Source organism: Clinocottus analis, unplaced genomic scaffold (assembly GCF_023055335.1).
Source record: "Clinocottus analis isolate CAN_PGR_092001 unplaced genomic scaffold, fCliAna1.0.p SCAF_7, whole genome shotgun sequence".
In the NCBI taxonomy this organism is placed as follows: domain Eukaryota; kingdom Metazoa; phylum Chordata; class Actinopteri; order Perciformes; family Cottidae; genus Clinocottus; species Clinocottus analis.
In genome coordinates, this window is record NW_027176229.1 from 16,984,001 (window position 1) to 17,002,113 (window position 18,113).

General features: G+C 38.4%; 2 protein-coding genes across 5 annotated transcripts; both read right to left on the minus strand.

Moving 5' to 3' along the window:
- Window positions 1-403: 403 nt before the first annotated feature.
- trafd1 (TRAF-type zinc finger domain containing 1) lies at window positions 404-7,800 on the minus strand. 4 transcript variants are annotated; one of them, XM_068604884.1, is made up of 12 exons: window positions 7,704-7,800; window positions 7,038-7,086; window positions 6,821-6,956; window positions 6,483-6,536; window positions 5,944-6,379; window positions 4,921-5,244; window positions 4,782-4,846; window positions 3,313-3,573; window positions 2,996-3,134; window positions 2,164-2,377; window positions 1,983-2,040; window positions 404-1,494 (listed from the first exon to the last, which is right to left on the minus strand). In XM_068604884.1, exons 2-12 carry the CDS (start codon window positions 7,070-7,072, stop codon window positions 1,456-1,458), a joined length of 1,761 nt encoding a protein of 586 aa, XP_068460985.1. In that variant the 5' UTR covers window positions 7,073-7,086; window positions 7,704-7,800; the 3' UTR covers window positions 404-1,455. The 4 variants fall into 4 exon arrangements, with proteins under 4 accessions (XP_068460985.1, XP_068460988.1, XP_068460987.1 ...); XM_068604887.1 differs by lacking the exon at window positions 7,704-7,800 and adding an exon at window positions 7,603-7,682; XM_068604886.1 differs by lacking the exon at window positions 7,704-7,800 and adding an exon at window positions 7,377-7,587.
- Window positions 7,801-9,706: 1,906 nt separating this feature from the next.
- On the minus strand, window positions 9,707-16,607 carry mob1a (MOB kinase activator 1A). The gene is made up of 6 exons (XM_068604804.1): window positions 16,438-16,607; window positions 15,493-15,659; window positions 15,107-15,200; window positions 13,155-13,288; window positions 12,375-12,538; window positions 9,707-11,811 (listed from the first exon to the last, which is right to left on the minus strand). Exons 1-6 carry the CDS (start codon window positions 16,449-16,451, stop codon window positions 11,734-11,736), a joined length of 651 nt encoding a protein of 216 aa, XP_068460905.1. The 5' UTR covers window positions 16,452-16,607; the 3' UTR covers window positions 9,707-11,733.
- Between the last annotated feature and the right edge of the window lie 1,506 nt (window positions 16,608-18,113).

Sequence of the window (18,113 nt, forward strand, 5' to 3'; positions counted from 1 at the left end):
ATTGTTCCCCTTCTCAGACAACACCTATTTATTGGCCCCAAAAAAATTGGCTATAAAATAAATATAAGCCATTTTTTCACATTTCAACAGAGCTTTAAGATTCTGGTTTATTCCAATCTTGTTGAAATTCAGTATTACCACAACAAAGATATACTTGATCCTATGTGAGTAAAAAAGTCCCAATTTCCACATCACATACATTAGAAATAGCAGCATTGTTGTCAGAGCTCTTTCTGCTCCTCTGTGGCTCTTCTCCCCTCTCACAAGCGGCACCAGACATGACGGGAATAAAACTGCTTTACTTCTATGCAGAGACTTGGTATCACGACTTGTAAACTGAAGTGAGCTTAACGTCTAAAGGGGTAGGAAACAACAGACAGAAAACAAGCTGGAGCCATGAATCTTCTCATCAAACATTTAATAGCCACACAAGACAAAGAGCATCAAGACAGTTGTTCTTAATAAGAAATAGTCAGCCATGTGGCGTGAGAGCCCACAGTCAAACCAAAACACCACAGCAGGAGATTGCACTGATTACTTGCTCCTCAATACTTGAGGTTGATTATCAGATGTTGAAAACACTCTGGGTCTGTCTTTAGTTACAAGGTCTCAAACATCTGTGGCACAAGGGTGTCTATCTTATATGTATTGCTGAAGTGGACCCTATGTTACACAGAAAATACATCTTATCAATCTTAAATCCTATGCAGAGGTGCTGCACACAACATGTTTCATACTACTTCAAAAGGAGATTGGACAGGAGACACTGCTTCAAAAGCCACCTCATCGTAACACCACATATATAGTTCTACAGTTATGATTAAAAAACAAAACAAAATATTACTGAAGAGTATTAAAGACAAATGATCAACAGTATAAAAAGACAAATGTTCAATTATACAGGGTTCTTTTTTTATGGTCAAAGATGCATACATTTATCAAATCTGTTCCTTAAGCCCTTTTTTAACAAAATAATCTATCAAAGTGCTTTAGGTTACATAAAGATTCAGAAACCAACAGGAACACTGACAGACCCTGAAAGAACTGGCAAACAGGGGTGAAAACAAAATGTCCTTGGCTGACGAAACAAGGTGGAGATTAAGTTAGACAAATGCATACCGACAAAGTCATGTGTCTGATGTTCTCAATGTTCCCAAATGAGCAAGGACACGACTTTTACAGTTTAAAAAAAAAATCTAAATCAAATTCAGCTTTTAAGGCTGGATGTTAGACATACAAACATTTGAAAAAAATCTTGAAGTAAAGCAGAATATGTATTTAATAAACCAAATTACTTGGACTTTAATAGTAAAACTCATTAAAATATAAACTGCAAGATAACTAATACTCAAACAGGCACTTATCAGATAGGTATATGTTTTGTTTTCATAAGTGTGCAAGAAGATAAATGAAAGCCGAGCAGGAGATTTGGTTTTAGTTTTTCTCCACAAGCTCTCACTCTTCCTGCTGCTCTTCATTCTGCCTCTTGGGCAACTGCAAATGGAAAACAATACAATGGAAAAATGTGTTGAGTGGCCTTAAATAGGGAAAATCCACAATTAAGCAGACTTTACACAGTGATACTTTCATTAGTCTGTGAGAACAATATTACAGAAATTCTAACTTTCTCCAATACAAGCCCTTAAATGACCGGGCAGCAGCGCAACCATTTACATTACAGCAAAACTGTTCTATTTCTCATGGAAATAAATGTATGAATACATTTTATTTACCCTTGTGGTTTGCTCAAATTAATTTAATTAATCTTCTTCTGATGAAATGTAATGATTTAAGTGTTAAAATGTTTCTCTCCCACGGTATAAAAACTACCGTTACAAAGTGCTTTACAAACGTGGACCAACTAAAGCTCGCAGGAGTCAAGCCTGAATAATCTTAGTGAAGGTACGGTCACTCTCAAGGTACAAACAAAAATCAACTCTACAGAATAATGTTTTGTTTTTCAAAAGAAACTTGAGGCGTACCTTTGTCAATGAATTTCTTCTGTTTCCTTTCCCTTCTTTATTTTCTGGTAGATGTACTCTGGTGGACAAAACACATAAAAATCAGAATATTAATAACAGTAAGGCACAAATCATAGTAGAGCTAAAATGATTCAAATCAAATCACGAAATGAGACGCCAGCAACTTGACAACTGCTTTTACCCCTTTAGAGATGTCGAGCCAGACGTCTCAGTGTCACAGAAAGATGAATGAGCTCCCTCTGCTTCCATGCCCGGCTGAGGTCGGTTTTTTACAGAAGCGTCGCAGTTGGACGTCTTCCTTTGACTCGGTAGTCCAATGTAACCTCTCTGCCAGTCCATTGGGTTTAGGCCTGGTGTCTCTCTGTCGCATCCAAAGTTCACATCCGAGAAGTCGGCTATTTGTGGAACAGGACACACACAATGCGTGTCATTAAACCCAATTGAACCCTAGACACAAAAACGAAACCTCCGAAGACAATAGCCGCCCAAACTAGCTCTGCACATGTATTGTTTGTTAAATGAGACGTATCATGACAACACCATTTCTTTTTTTAGTGCTTGCGCACCGACATGTGCGTCTCTAGAGTGCCTACCAACCCACAAACTGTGAAATAAGACATTCAGTTTGTTTGTGGGGCTGCCTTAAATCAGAAAACCTGTGATTCAACAAGCCATTCAGGTTTGGCTTTCCTTCTTCTGTCACGTACAGACTTATTAGAATATACTGAGAACAAAATTTCGCACCCAGAGCTTGAGAACTACCTTTGCAAAGGTGCTTCATATTCTTTCTCACAAGCCAGTCAGAGCTTCTGGAGGAGTGTTTCAGATGTTTAAAAACTAAACATATAAGTGGGAACCTAAAAATGAGCATGGCATGTCTCCTTTAACAAAGAGATGTTGATTGTGGTATTTTCATGTCATGAGTGGAATTGAATACTAAATACTTTTTCTGTTAACACATTTGTACAAGTTTTTTGTAATATTTTGTAATATAAGTAAATTCCATACAATACCTTGGGGATTCATTCTCCTTTGAAAGTCGGAAGACATCTGACCAAAGGCGTCTTTGGTAGGGCTCAGTGGTTTTTTGAAGGGTGCTTTTGTTAGATTATTCAGTGGGTGGGCTGTCTGAGGACGCATATCACACTTGTCCTAGATATAAAGAACACAGAATAAATCGCTCATTAGGCAATTAAAGTACTGTTGATTTATTTTCCCCCCAGTCATGAACAAAATACATTCCTTTCCTCAGGGCAACTAAATAAAGTACTTCTCCCTGACTTGTGACATTTCAATAGTTTTAGGCTATTTCACTTGATTACTGACATACCTGGTGGTGAAAGACGACAGCCTCCTCCAGAGCAATGCCACAGAATTCACATGGAATGACCACATCGCCCTCTAGAGGACTGGCTGGAGGACTGTAGGATGCCGGGGACACTGACCGATGGAAAGTGGGGATGTTTGAAGCGAGTGTGTCAGGGATGTTGTGCATCAGCCCTGGGGCATTCCTGCTCATCCGGTCTTCTTTAGGTGGAGACAAGGGCTGCTTGCTGTAAGATGCAAAGGCGGAAGCAGGGCTGCATCCAGTCTGAAACAAAGAGAAGAAAAGGTCAGCTGCCAAAATCTGAGAAAATATTCATGCTGGTGGAGATGGAGATGAAGGCCTGTTGTTCAAACTATAAGGCTGAAACTGCACTGTGAACAGTCATACACAACAGACATAAAGGTACGGTTTGCAAGCCATGTGATCTCTGACTGGATCTAAGACTTTTATACCGATTCGATTTGTGCATACACAGATTTATTTCTCAATTCTAATTGGAAGTGAGAGATCCCATAGGCAGGTTTCAGAAGAAAAGCATAATGCACAACAACAAAGTCACAGCAATTGTAAGGTAACTTTGAACTGATAGTGGGGATTGGAATCACGTTAGGCATTTCATGCAGAATGAGCAGGGTCTGGTTATATCTGACAGGTCTGTCAGGTTCTGGTTGTATTTTTACATCATACATACAGATCTGACCTGGAATTACAAAACTGTCTGCCCTCCTTTTCTCCAGTGATGCGTAGGAGAGTGTATCAGCTGTGTAGGTTTTGCTACTAACACAAAGTGTTTTACTTGAATATAGACATACATTCTCAAAAAGGAGAACTAGCGTTAGATTACGATGTTAGTGCATCATTGATAACAGGATATTTACTCTGCCCAGAAAGTCCATTGGTTACCGGACTAAAGATGTTCACTACCTGACGGACAGATAATATTTTTTCCTTCGGAATTTATTTAAAGTACTTTTTTATGCTAAAATGCCACACAAAGAATTCAGCAGATTTATCAATAATGAAAATATTTTTTCAATAAAGCCCCGTTTCTGGGCCTCCCTCACTGCGTAAAAAACTTTGTTTTCAGACAGCTGAAAGTACAACAGTCATTGGGAAAATGACATCCAGGTGACCATAACATATGCAAAAAAACTCCATATAACCTTATTATCCCAGTGATTCAAGATTTAAAACATATAAAATGTGACACTCGCAAGTCTGTTTAAGGCCATTTATTGTGAATTTAGTCCTTTGCCCACATCGGAATTATTTGGACTGGTTTATAGGCATTAATATGTTTAGATCCCACCATGCCTCAGTCACAATTTAACATAAATTTCCGGGATCTTTGTCAAAAATGTTCATCTAAATTCATATCAGCCAATATCGGGATGAGCAGACACGAACCGAAACTCTGTCATCATGAGTCTGATCAACACTTTAACTAAAAAGGATCAAATCAAATCTCTAACCTGATGCAAAATTAGGTCCTCTTCGGGAAACAGTTCTTCGCAAAACTCACAAGGAAGCATGGTATCTGTAAAAAATCATTTAAAATCAATAAACAAAAAAACATAATACTTACAAGTAATCCAATCTTCTGCAATTTACCTGCTTGGTCGTGTTCCTGGACTGCACTCGTGCTTGTACTTGTGCTTGTGCTTGTAGTGAAGTTTGGGTAGTTGTTGTTTGGCGGAGAAAGTGGAGAGTTTATGGAGGTGTTAGAAGTCTTCCCAATCTTATGGTCCCAGATACCACTCCACAGGTTTCCGTCTACACCTCCAGCCACCGATGCTGCATCACTCTGCAAGCTTAGAGCCAACATGTAGTCCAGGCCTGATGAATTCTCATTCAGTGTTAGCTCACTCTGTGGCCACGCACTACGGCTGCTGCTGCTGCTGCTGCTGCCAGTCCGGAAATCACTCTGCTCCATCACTAGAAGAAAAAGAAAAAAACAGTTTTAACTGCAAATACAAGTTTGGAAATGGGAGATACAGATATTCCAATGTATTAGGATTAGGATTTGTTACATTTAATCTTTATCTGTAACCTATAATGTTAAACCTATCATTTTCTGTATATTTTATTGCTGATAAAACCCAAACATGTGAATAGACAAAATAAAGGCTTGCGACATGCAATATGTTATTTGGGCCTAAATTAGAAAAATCTTCTAGAAATACACATGGAAAGACAATTTCCAGGTGCATCTAGCGCATGTCTTAGGCCGACAACATGTATTTATTAAAGATGGCATTTATAAAGAAAAAAGTTGAAAGTGACATTTTCATTGAGATATTTGTGTGCGTTACAGACTTTTTGAGTGGTTTTCTAAAAAGATGTAAAGTTCATGTCATATTTGTCACCAAAATTGGAAGTTTAAAAAAATGGTACTTGGAGCTATTTTTTAACATGTGGGTGGCAGTAACACCCAAAAAAGTGCAACAGAGTGCCCTCAAAGTCAGTTGAGAAAACTGCTAGCAAAAGATGTACAGTATACAAACAATGCACACTGGTACATTGGTATTTGTTTGGTCCATATATGAATATATATTCACATAAAACAATTGCGCCTGGTGAAAACATTCTTAACAACAGAAAATGTAATAATCAATAGGTCAGTAATATACTCACTTTGGCTAAAAGTGTTTCTTGAGGCAGTATTCTTCCAGTCTGCTGAGCCTTGAGGTCCCCTGGAAGTGTAATATTCTCTGGGATCAAATGGTCGGGGAAAGGCCTGTTGTTCTGCTGCACTGATGTTATTATTCTTTGGGCCTCTCTCTTGGTCTCTAAGGAGGTTTCGGATGGAGTGCGCTTCAAACCACGGCCCTGGAGGCTGTGGATCTACTGGACTGCGACTCGTCCGACTGTTGTTCCTCTCTTCGGGTGGTGTAAGGCTTCCACACAAGATAGGATGCACAGCTTGTTCCCTCAGCATTACATTGCACTTGCAGTGTACGCAGGGCTCGGTGCGTGTGCCACAATAATCTTCATGTTCTTTGGACTGACTGAAAACAATCTCCAGTTCACAGAATTGGCACGGGACCAGCCGCTGTGAACATTCAGAGCTCTGAAAGAAACAACAATCGTAAAGAAACACAATTTTATGATTTAATGAAGATGGTGGAATATTAGCATTATCAACAAGGAAGAGAAAGGCTCTTCAGAAATACCTGGTGAACATCAATATGATTCTTCTCAATCTTCAAACCACACTTGCATGTAATCTGAAATCAAAGTGAAAATGCATTACAGTTGCAATCCAGTATCAGCATTTTCGTGCCCTGCTCTGTTACCACATAGACACTTGCTCAAAACAAATAACAAGCAAACTTTTTACTCCAGAAGCACAACAGTCACATGTTCACATAGCTGTTAAGCTGTTTCATGATCAGCTGTTCCAGGCTATGCAGATAACAGCATCGTCCACGTTTCCGTATTGTGTCTATTCTTTGAAAACAGCATACATCTATTGAATTAATTTAAGTTTCCAGTATTGCTGTTAATTTACCTGAGTATGCTCCTGCTGTTTGTGCTCCAGCAGCTCTGACCGGGGCACTGGCTCCTCGCACACGTCACACAATGCAATGTTTCTTCGGCAGTGGATCTCATGGGTAGTAAAATTAGCCTCTGGAATGTCATGTTTGCTAAAACGGAAAAGAAAATTAAAAACCTATTTTCACCCCCATATCAAGTTGACCTATCGCTTGCATTTTATTGATACATACCAATTGCCACAAAACTGTGTATTTTCATCTGCCATGACTTAACCGAAGCCTGTGGAAAAGGTTTACGGTTAGTTTTTAATGAGACAATGACATGAAAGTGGCACTTAGCTCTATTTAAATGATCGTTCTGTATATTACCAGTTAACGTGCGTGTTTGTAGCTATACAATATGAGATTAATTACGATTAGTTAAACAAGTTACATTTAGAGTTTCGATGACGTCTAAGCACCTTAATTGAACCGGCACCAACTTCTGTTACCTGGACTCAATTGAATGACCAGGACTAATGCAAGCGTACAGAGAGCTCACTGTCGCTAGCTTAATGGTTGACAGCTCACCCAGTGTTTCCAGGCAGGTAGCTAACGTTAGCAAACAACGATCGCCTGGAATTAAAAGGAGATTCCGAGTCAACGCGAACGGTTAGTCAACAAGCATCTCGAACCAACTCAAGAAGTTGGACAATGTGATCCGTGTTGCCGTTGGCGAGCGACGTAACGTTAAATACCCGCTTAGCAACTCCGACGTAGCATTAACTTAGCTAACCTAAGAACGTTAACTTCTTACGCTCTTCACGAGGTAGCTACCAAGACAACAAGCCAACGTGCCGCCAAGTCCGAGCAAAACGAGGACATTCGTTGTAATGTTACTATTTGTCAATTAATCACCTCTGTAGGAAATGTAATCAAAAATAAACCCGCAGACGAACGCTAACTAGTCGACGGTGTCACGGAAAACAGGTCTTTATTTCCTACTTGCGCTGTCTAAAGATGTGTTATTATTGCCCTGAGCTTTGCCTCTCAGACGGTCAACGTACGCGTCTAGTCCACCTCCTTTAACACCGACACTATCAAACCAAATCCTATAAAATATATATACATAAAATATGGCATATAGTCTGAATGCATCACAGTGGTGGTTCTCGGAGTTTAAGGGGTGTACATATTATAGACTAAAGGTTATGGTTGAAAGCGAAGGGTGAAAGCTAACTGTAAGTCCGTACTCAGGGTAAAATACACTCCGTTGCGTACAATGCTGCATTTTGATTGGTTGAATGGGACCGTGCGCTTGTAAAAGCGTCTCGGGTGACACTCCTGCTTTTAATTTATATCTACTATATGTTATTCCAACACAATTTATTCTAAAAGAGTGATACCGCTGTTAATGATATATACGTCATTTACATTTTAGCAACCGTTTCAGCAAGCAAGTGTTGTGACTCCGTAACTTTGAGTTTCAACCTCTTGTCGACATCGGAAGTGATGATGTGTCCATTGACTTCTGCTTCCTGTGATCGCCTTTAGCCAAAATCTCACCAGGCTTATCATATATTACACAGTAATATTTCCCTGCTGAAAGAAGATTGTAGACTGTTAAGCAGTAAAACAATCTTCGGCGCTAATAAAATCATTCCCGCTGCAGCTCTGATGTGCATCATGCCACTGTTTAAATAGTGACGTGACAGGTGAATAGTCGGCATGTGTTGGTATTCGTGTTTTATACTCCATCAGAAGTCTACTGGGCAGTCGTTAAAAACGTGCGAATGAAACAAAGTATGAACAGTCACTGCGGTTAAGTGAGTCCACATCCGCCGAGTGAGCCTCAATTGCAATTCGGAATACACCTCTATTCGAGGTTTTACGGTACGGGGCGGTACGCAGCACAGAGAAGCCGAGCTCGAAAGCTCAAATGAAATGTCACAATTTCTAATATTCAAACTGCTATAAAAACAGATACTTACATTTGTAAAGTAAAATTACAACACAGTCTTGTTCAGGGGGACCTCTGCTGCACATATACATAGGGGGGCAGTCTTGTTCAGGCTTTACTACAAGGCTTTACTACAAGTTTAAGGATCTGCTTTTATAGCAGCGGTCAGCTTGAACAGGACTGCGTTGTAATTTTACTTTACAAAAGTAAGGATCTGTTTTTATAGCTGTTTGAATATTGAAAATTGTGACATTGTGAATATCATTATGTCATTGAAGCTGACTTTGAAGTCAATCTTCTTCAAAACCGTACAGTAAAATCTAAGGGCCATGTACATGTGCATGGCAGAGGTTGGTGTGGACAAGGCTGCATTGCCACCGTAGACCACCATACCGTAACACCACGAACAGACGGTCAGTTTTAATAGCCTTTTTGTTGATTGCTAAAGTTATTGTCTTAATATGTTGGTCCATTTCTTGCTTGAAAACATTGAAGTTACGTTTTACTTTGGCAAATGTACATTTATGCCTGTAAAACCTCACAACAATGAGATTGAGTAGAAAATAATCTCATATGGCCTCTCAAATTCATAACTTTACATAAACATAACAAATTCTTAAAACGACTCCAAAACATTATTGTAGGTGAAACAGAAAAAATATGTTTAAATGTAACACCATTTTGATTAGTAACTGTCATTAAATTACATACAGTATTTTCTCAGTATCTGCAACTGATTACAATTATACTTACATTGTAATTGAATTACGCAACTCTGTTAGATGTAAATCTCTTCTCCTCAACACGGACTATAAAACATAGTCTGGTTTATCTATGACTCAGGCAGCCATTCAGCAAACGATGACAATTTGCTTGTATAACATGATCACTTAAATAGTTGTCTCTGCTGCACACGTCTCCATGGCACATATACACATAAAATTAAAAACAACACAACATCGTCTTTTCAGTGTTTATTAAGGTTTTGATCTATCAATACTGTCATATCAGACATTTTCCTTTTTGTAAGGCACAGTTTTGTTCAGATAAAACACTGATGTTATTTACAGCACATGTTCAGACGCAGTACATACATCATCGCACCTCCTCCCAGTCAAAATGACATGCCAAGATTGGACCATTATTGTAAATATATAAAAAAAAAAATTTAAAATTCATTTCAAAGCCCTTATTCCTTTTTTGAAAAAAGGTACAGCCAGCTACGTATTTTTTACAATGTAATATGAAATGTAACTCCATGCCAAGAGCTGGAAAACAAAATTGTGAGGAAAAAGCAATACATTAAAAAAAATATGTGGCTAGATTGAAAGAAAGGACTAGTTATATTTTCAAATACAATCGATGAAATTACTCAGCCTTGTAAAATATATTGATACGCCTATAGATGATTAACTTAATGGTTGATTGCTAGATTGTTTTCCCCTAAGCAGCTTGAGGGCCAAAAGTGGATGAATCCTAGTTAAGGTGGAAAAACAAGTTGCTGTTTTTTTCACATTGTTGAAAGGCTTTCAACATCTTAAAAAAAATAGTACATCATTAACCCACTCACACTGATTGGTTCCTGGTGAAGCATTACATTATCTAACGTTTCTTAATTGGTTACACGATTGTCTGATTTAAATTTATGTCCAATATTAAAAACGGTTATGAAACAATTCCCTTGCTCGAGGTTTGTCAAATAAAACGCCATCAGGAATATTAGCTGAATGAGTTTGTAAAAGGACGGCAGTACAAACAGCCCTGCTGTTGTAGCCAGCGTAAGCCTATGAGGACTGTGAAGCATGCCCCAAGACTAATAAAGACATCTGTGGAAAACTACATTTACCTCCGAGCACTCATCCTCATTGTGCACAGGTGCAATAGTTATTGCTCTATTTTACAATCAAGAGGGGAAATATTTCGTAAAAAGTACCAGCATTGAAATTCAAATATGCAGAGTTCCACAAAGAAATCGGCACCACAAAATGAACTGAAATGACAAAAAAATACACATTAAACAGTTTGTCGTTAACAGGATAATTTCTACTATACAACTCCTTTATGGGCCCATGATAACAAAAGTTTTAAGTGGCTATTAATAACTATCAAGCAGTTTAAAAGTATCACTGTAAACCCCATATCTTGCATCACACTATTTTAATATAGAAAATAGCCATAAAATGTGCAAAACACAATATTGCATGACCAAATTGGAAATAGCCATGATGCAGTTGATGGTGGTGTTTTTGTGGGGCAAGAACATATATGGGCATCTCATAATCACCTATCACTGCATCTTTTTAACATGTAACTGTGTCAAAGAGCGTGTCAATAGGAAGTATGTTAGCATCCGTCGAAAAACAGATCCACAACCAGCTTGTGACAGCTATGTGCCGGTGCTGGTTTTGCACGTCTTCCTTATAGACTGAAAATGCTTTCCACTCATTTGTAATGTCATGCGAGTGTCATGTCACTACTTTTCTCGCTATCTACTCTCCACTGAACACTAAAAAACATCTAAAAAAAGATGTGATATTTTAGTCACCGTAATTACAATAGCTAAATCTTAACATAATTAATTTGCCTCTTGATAACTGAAGTGTTTAGACACTGAAGGAAACCATCTGGTTTTCACTTTAACTTCCAAATGTCCTTGGTCCAATATAAAATTCAGTAGGTTGCTCCCACAGAGTCATTTACCACAGTCCTGTGAAAAAATATTCTTCCTACACTACACTATTTTATATGATTTAAAGTGGCAAAATGGAAGGAAGGGCTCAAAGACAGCATACAAGACAACAAAAGGAATAAAAGGAAAAGAACAGTACAGACATTCATGAAATGAAATGAAGAGAAGAAGATGAAGAAGAAGAAGGCACAGATTTTAAAAGTTGAGACGAGAAGTCGTAGAGGTAGCAGACGTCACATAGAGGGACAAAGGAGGGAAATAAATTGTTAAAAAAATGAGGGAGCGGTGTGATGAAATGTCTATCTGTCCTTGGATCCAAGCTTCTCGATCAAGTCTTGCAGGGGAGCAAGCTCTCTCCTGTCGATAAGGTTGAACTCCTACAAGAAAAGACAACACATTTAATAAAAACTGTTTACATGATACAACTCTGCTGCTCATACACAATTTGATAAGAGTTGTTTGTGGTCCTGTATTAAAAAAAATATGACGGAGGATGTAGTAGCATTGACACATTTAGAGGTCTAATGCAATGCTTAACCCTCAATGTACTTGTACAATAGTGGAACTAGGCACTACTTGGATAAAATCATTTATCATACCACACATGCATAAGTCCTCCGGTTATGCCAACTTTTAGACTCATAATATGGGAAACTGCTGAGTTAATCTGTTTGTTCAAGTTCTGTCTTTTTACACAAAGCTGTTGTTGTTATCTTGTCTATGTTTTTTTCTGTAAATGCTTGTATTCACACTTGAGCTATGACAAAGTTTTACTAGTTCCTCAGCAGACAGATTGTCGGAACAACTTTTGTGGAAAAATGACATAAGACCTCCTTTTTAAACATGTTAACAGAGCATATATGAATTACAACGCATGTCTGAATGAGGCATTAGATACACAGCAGTTATTAAATCCAACACTGTAGTGGAATAATCTCACCTGAACAAAGAAAATGAAGTGCTTGAAGGAGGTGTTGAGGTGGGCCTCCTCCTGCAGCTGCATCACAGAGTCAAAGTGTTGGTGGTAAATGTGAGCGTAAACCCTGAACAGTCGCTTCAGGATGGTTTTGGCCACAGACATGAAGTTCTTGGGAAAGGGAACTCCTGCGGGACAGAAGGTGATAAAATATACTGATGTCAAAGGAAGAACATGGGATGTTTCCTCTCAACATGTAAGCATGAATATGGAGTAGCAGAACAATCTCTGCACCCACACAAAGTGACATAAAAATGTGACATGACCTGCATAGAAGAGAGCCGGTGCAGTTAGACGTATTAAAGAGTGACATATCTTTGTCCTCTGTAGTCCAAACATAGGGTTTCAAATATTACAGGTACTATTAGATATGAAGCACTAGTTACATTCACACAATTACTACTCAGTCAATTTTATTCAAATTCAACTTGACAAGAAAAAAAATGTCTTAAGATTTTTTTTCAATTTTTAATAGGCCTGTCACACAAGCTAATTTTGGTAATTGCTACCATAAGCCGGAAATAATTCTAATAAAAAAAATATTGATGTGATTGTGATTTCAGGAAAACGTTATGCCATTAATATAATGATAGTATAATAATATGTGCAAAGTCGGCACAAGTCTTATAATGGTGGGAAAGAGATGCGTAACACAATTCAACAAAAAAGTGAAGCTCAAAAGGTTTTGTTGAAAGTTTTTTTACGAACTGCTAAAAATGACTATTACTTTTATTTAAAACTCACCAATCTTGGAGGGAAAAAGGGTCTCATCATCCAGTTGATCCTGCACCCAGGTCATCAGGTAGTCAATGTACTTGGGCGCTGAGCACTTGATGGGCTTCTTTATATTGGTGCCATCTGCCCAGTGATACTCATATCTATAGAGAAACAACCCAATAAATTCTTGAAGTCTTGCATTATTTACTTACATATCAGACATGAACATAAAATCTCTATTGATAAAAACAATCGTTCTGCTTTTCGGTCAGGACATCACATATTTGGTAGTAGATAAGAAGCAGAAGATGGAGACGGCTATGTCAACAGGAAGTGAGCGGTGGTCTCTTCCTCCTGATTACAGACTGAACACAGACAGTATTGGCCAGCGAGAGAATAGAGGAAGTGCAAAATCTAAATTTAAACTAAACAGCCCGACTCGGACCACATGCAACGTATCATTCCTGTTTTGTCATGTGACATTTAGATGATGCATTTAAATTGTATTCACTTTGACCGTCTAAGCCATTCAACATCTGAATCCTTAGTTGGGTTCTTTTATATGATCCTCTTAAGTTCAGTTCACAAGGCTTCAATCCAGTCTAAGATTTATTGTCACTTTTTACACCACTTAAAAAGCTTAATACACCTTCATTCACTCATTAAACTTACCTAAACTCTATTTTATAAATGCCTGTCATCATGAATTAAGTTTTTACCAGGCATGCATGCCACATCTGAGGTACCAAAAATATTTACCATGTCTGGAAAACTGAAAACATTAAAGAGTATGTCTTCTAACATGCAAACCCTGTTTCTGATCAAATCCTGGTTCTCTTCTGTTGTAAAGTAATGCTAACTGCCTTTAGCAATGTGTTGTTCATAGAAAATGTTTGAGAAAATCATATTACCTTTATGTATTATGAAGCCCTGTATCACTGTGCTGTAGAGCCATGTATCCGTCATTGATTTGCATTGTTGTTATTTTTTTAATATTTGTAAACATCCTGTGTCACGGCCAGCTCATTTTAAGTTCCATGATTTCCATGTTAAAATCAGCCTCAATGTTTTCCTTGTTTCAATGGAATTTGCCAAATCACATTTAGACTACTTTAAGCTGTTTTTTTTCTTAATGGTGTATTTGATAAGCACATTAATAAAAACATTTCTGTAATGCACCAGTTAGCCAAGAGGATTTTTGCCATCTGTTGTCCCGAGAGGCAGATGTCACAAAATATAACATCTGTGTAAAACATTGCAATAGGGAATTCTTTTGCAAAGATTATATGTTACAAAGTAAATGTCATACATATGTTGGGGATCACATACGATACAAAATTTAAAAAATAAGTTTTTAACTTGGTCCTTTATCTTGACTTTTTGATTCGTCTTCATGATGTGTTTTCAGTCAGAAAACTGACAAAGCATTAGTTAGACCTTCCAGATACAAGAGTATTTAAGCTTAATTAAATTGTCAGAAGCTGGTTACACATGAAGTTGTAACTACTTATATTCAAACATGAACACATTGCCAACTCACTTCAACGTAATTCCATTACACTTTCTTCAGAAAAAGAGCAGAGAAGAGAGCTGTTGTGAAAGTAGCGGGGGGGAGGATCCAGAGAATAAGCTCATATGCACGGGAGGGGGGATCGAACAAGTACAAGCACACGGTGTACCACATTGGCATGTGCATTTCCTGCTGCTTCTGCTCTATTTTGCCCAAACAGCACTGAGATAACTCAGTGGGAGTTGAAGAGCCTACCCTTGAACCCTTCTATATAAAAGTCCCAATAAGCCATGATAGTGTGATAGTAAGCCAGCATGCACACTACCAGGACCCATAAAACATATCAGCTAAATGGAAATCAGCCATTGTTCATGTTATTATTTACACCTGTGGATGTCAGAATATCTACCTATGAGAGCTCCTGTACTCAAAGAGAAGCTGCATGCATGAAAAGGACGTTTGCCGTTACCTTGGTCCAGCAGACATCACAGAGCAGCTGGTCTCAGTGCAGAACTCGGTGATGGTGCCGTATAGCATATTGATCTGGTTGAAGAAATCCACCGCTGAAAGAAAAGCGATAATTATATTTCTGTTTTCCTGGTATGATCATGCTTATCACAATAACAAATAGTGTCACTTTTACGTATGCTATCTGGTCTTTTTATACAATGTAGACAGTTTATCACCTGTATTTTTTAGAATAGATTATCTACAATTATAAGGAATCTAGTTTTTCTCTCAATTTCTGAACATATGTATCAACCTCTCTACAAAGGTCATTCATGCTTAGAAGTGGTAGTTTGTGTTAGTTAGTGCTGCTCTCTATAAATCGGTCAATAGCATTCATCAACTTACTGTTAACAGCAATCCACTCATTGAGATCCTCTCCCTCCGGCAGCATGACAGCCTGCCTCAGGTTCCCGCTGCCCAGTGTTGCCTCAGCGTGCTTCAGCAGCTCATACTGGTGGGAGCCCTCTGGGATGTTCTTCTTTGGCTTGAAGGTCTTGGATGACCGACTGCCACTGCAAAGAAACAAACGTGGAGCTAAGTAACTGTCTGGGGGCTAACAGGGCAGTGACATGTTTAAAAGGCTCGTGCAGGATAGAAGCTCCTTTCAGGCCTTCACATGTGGGGCTCCTTCCTGTCTAGTTTGTGCAGACAACATCTTTTGAACTATTACTGAAACGACACTCGTGATAATCGCTGCCACAATGTCCCAGATGTTCAAACATTTTGTCCAACCTGTTTGACTTATTTTTTTAGTGTGACAGAAGTGTGTGACTGTATAATGTGTGTCATGTAAATTAAGTTATGGTGACAATCCCACAGACAGGAAATGTGACACTGTAAACATCAGTTAATTACACTGCTCGGTGTTTAGCAATCTCCCAACGAGGGAAAGGCAGCAACGGCGTGAATGAGGACTAATTATTAATTATTTTAATGATATAATTATTATAATTAATACTAAAAGTGACCATATCAGCTACGCAGGCTAACCAGCCGTCAGCTAGCGTTAACCAGTATGCTAGTTAGCCAAGTTAGAGCGTTGCTAACTAGTTAAAGAAGTGCCGTGATACCTGGCGGGTGAAGCTATACATATATACAGCTCACATATCAGGTTACAACAACGAGTGATAAGACTGCGCAAAGAACAAGTCGTTGCAGCTTTACCATAAACTACTTCGGCTGACCTGAGATCTGTAACGGTGTCTGACTTTGACGCCAGTTACTTCCCCTGATGGGACTTCGTCAGCTAACCGTCTCAACCGAGCGAGAGACCGTGTTTATTTTACTCACAACAGGAAGCTCATTGTGGAGAAGCAGTCGTCGGAGAGCCTCGATTACAGCTCGTAACTCGGGTTGGATGAACAGAACTTTGTGTTTCAGTTGGACACAAGAAATGCGATGCCTGCTAACAGAAACGTTGACGTTCTCTCGGCTAACGTGAACTGCACCCAAAGGGGCTCTTCCTCTATCGGCTCTCTGCGAAAGTCCCACAGGCAGACTGTCGCCCCCTGCCGGCTGCACGTGGCTACTGCCGCTCGCCACATGGACTTACAATAAACGTGTAACTTTCTGTCTCCTAATATACTTAAAGCAGTATTTAGGAATTCGCTTAGCATATCACGAATCTAATAAAGGAACATTCAAACACAGAAACACACCTGTTTCATTCTGAAACCACTTTAATCTGACGCCCAACCTTTGGTAACCAGTCTTTGTTCAAAAATATTACTTAATTATTCGTGAAACTAAATCAATATTGTGTTCTATGTAAGTGCAGCTGAGTCAAAATGTGAGTCTATTCAGAGACTGGGAGCAACTTCTTTCATGGATTTACAGATAGATAAATTAGCAATGGTAGATTGTTATCTTGCCAATAGGGGAAAGTAGGTTGGGCCCCCAGTCCAGGGGCTTAAAAAAACACGTTCAAAGTGCCATTTAGTTTTTGCTAATTTGATTAAACTCAGATTTATTGTGTAATTTTAACATAAAGAACAAATGTAGCTTATGCATCTAATTTTTAAGAATATATTGTTCTCATATAACATTGATTCCTAAATAAAGCCTTTGTCAATCAAATTACCAGAAAATAGCTATTGAACCATGGGTTGTGTATAGTCTGCTCCGTACACTGTACGTGATTGATAATATACATACACAATAACGTCTGGAGGCCCAACAGCTATTTGTTGTCTTGGAGGGCCTCAACAGGTCAACCAGTTCATAGTGGAAAGTAACAGTCACACAAGTACATTTACTCAATTGCTTAGTTGAAGTTTTGAGGTAGATGTACTGCACTTGAGTAAGTTGAGTATTTAATGTATACTATATAGTATATTTATTTGACGGATTGTTGCTACTTACTTTGTAAATATGTTTTTTATTTATTATTTATGGACAGCATAATTGATTCAAAGTATTGTAAAGTACATTATAGTACACAGTAAAGTAGCAAGAATTAGCTCCACTTCAACCAGTACATGTTGCTTCCATGTATATCAGTAATAATAATCCAATACTATATCACAATATAAAACTGATAGGGGCTTTAAACTTTCAAGGATCAAATAATAAATAAAGATGTTTAAATAGGGAGTGCTTCTTCTTTTGATGTTTCATGTACATTTTCCTGACGATATTTCAGTACATTTACTATTTTTGAATGCAATACCCCATGGAGTATTTTTTTTAATCAAGTATTACTACTTTTGCAGAAGTGAATGTGTATGTTTACTTCTATGTAAAGTCCTTACATAAATACACTCAAGAAAGAACAATTCAGAGTTACTTGTACTTCACTTGACTATTTAATTCCTATCTACCGAATACTTCCACTACACTGCAGCTGCCTTGCAGTTTGAAATATTACACTGCAGCTGAAGGGCGGCGCATGCTCTTGGAAACCTACAGTATTATCTGTGCACTGAAGGTGTGGCGTCAGACAACTGTGACGCATGCACAGCCGCGTA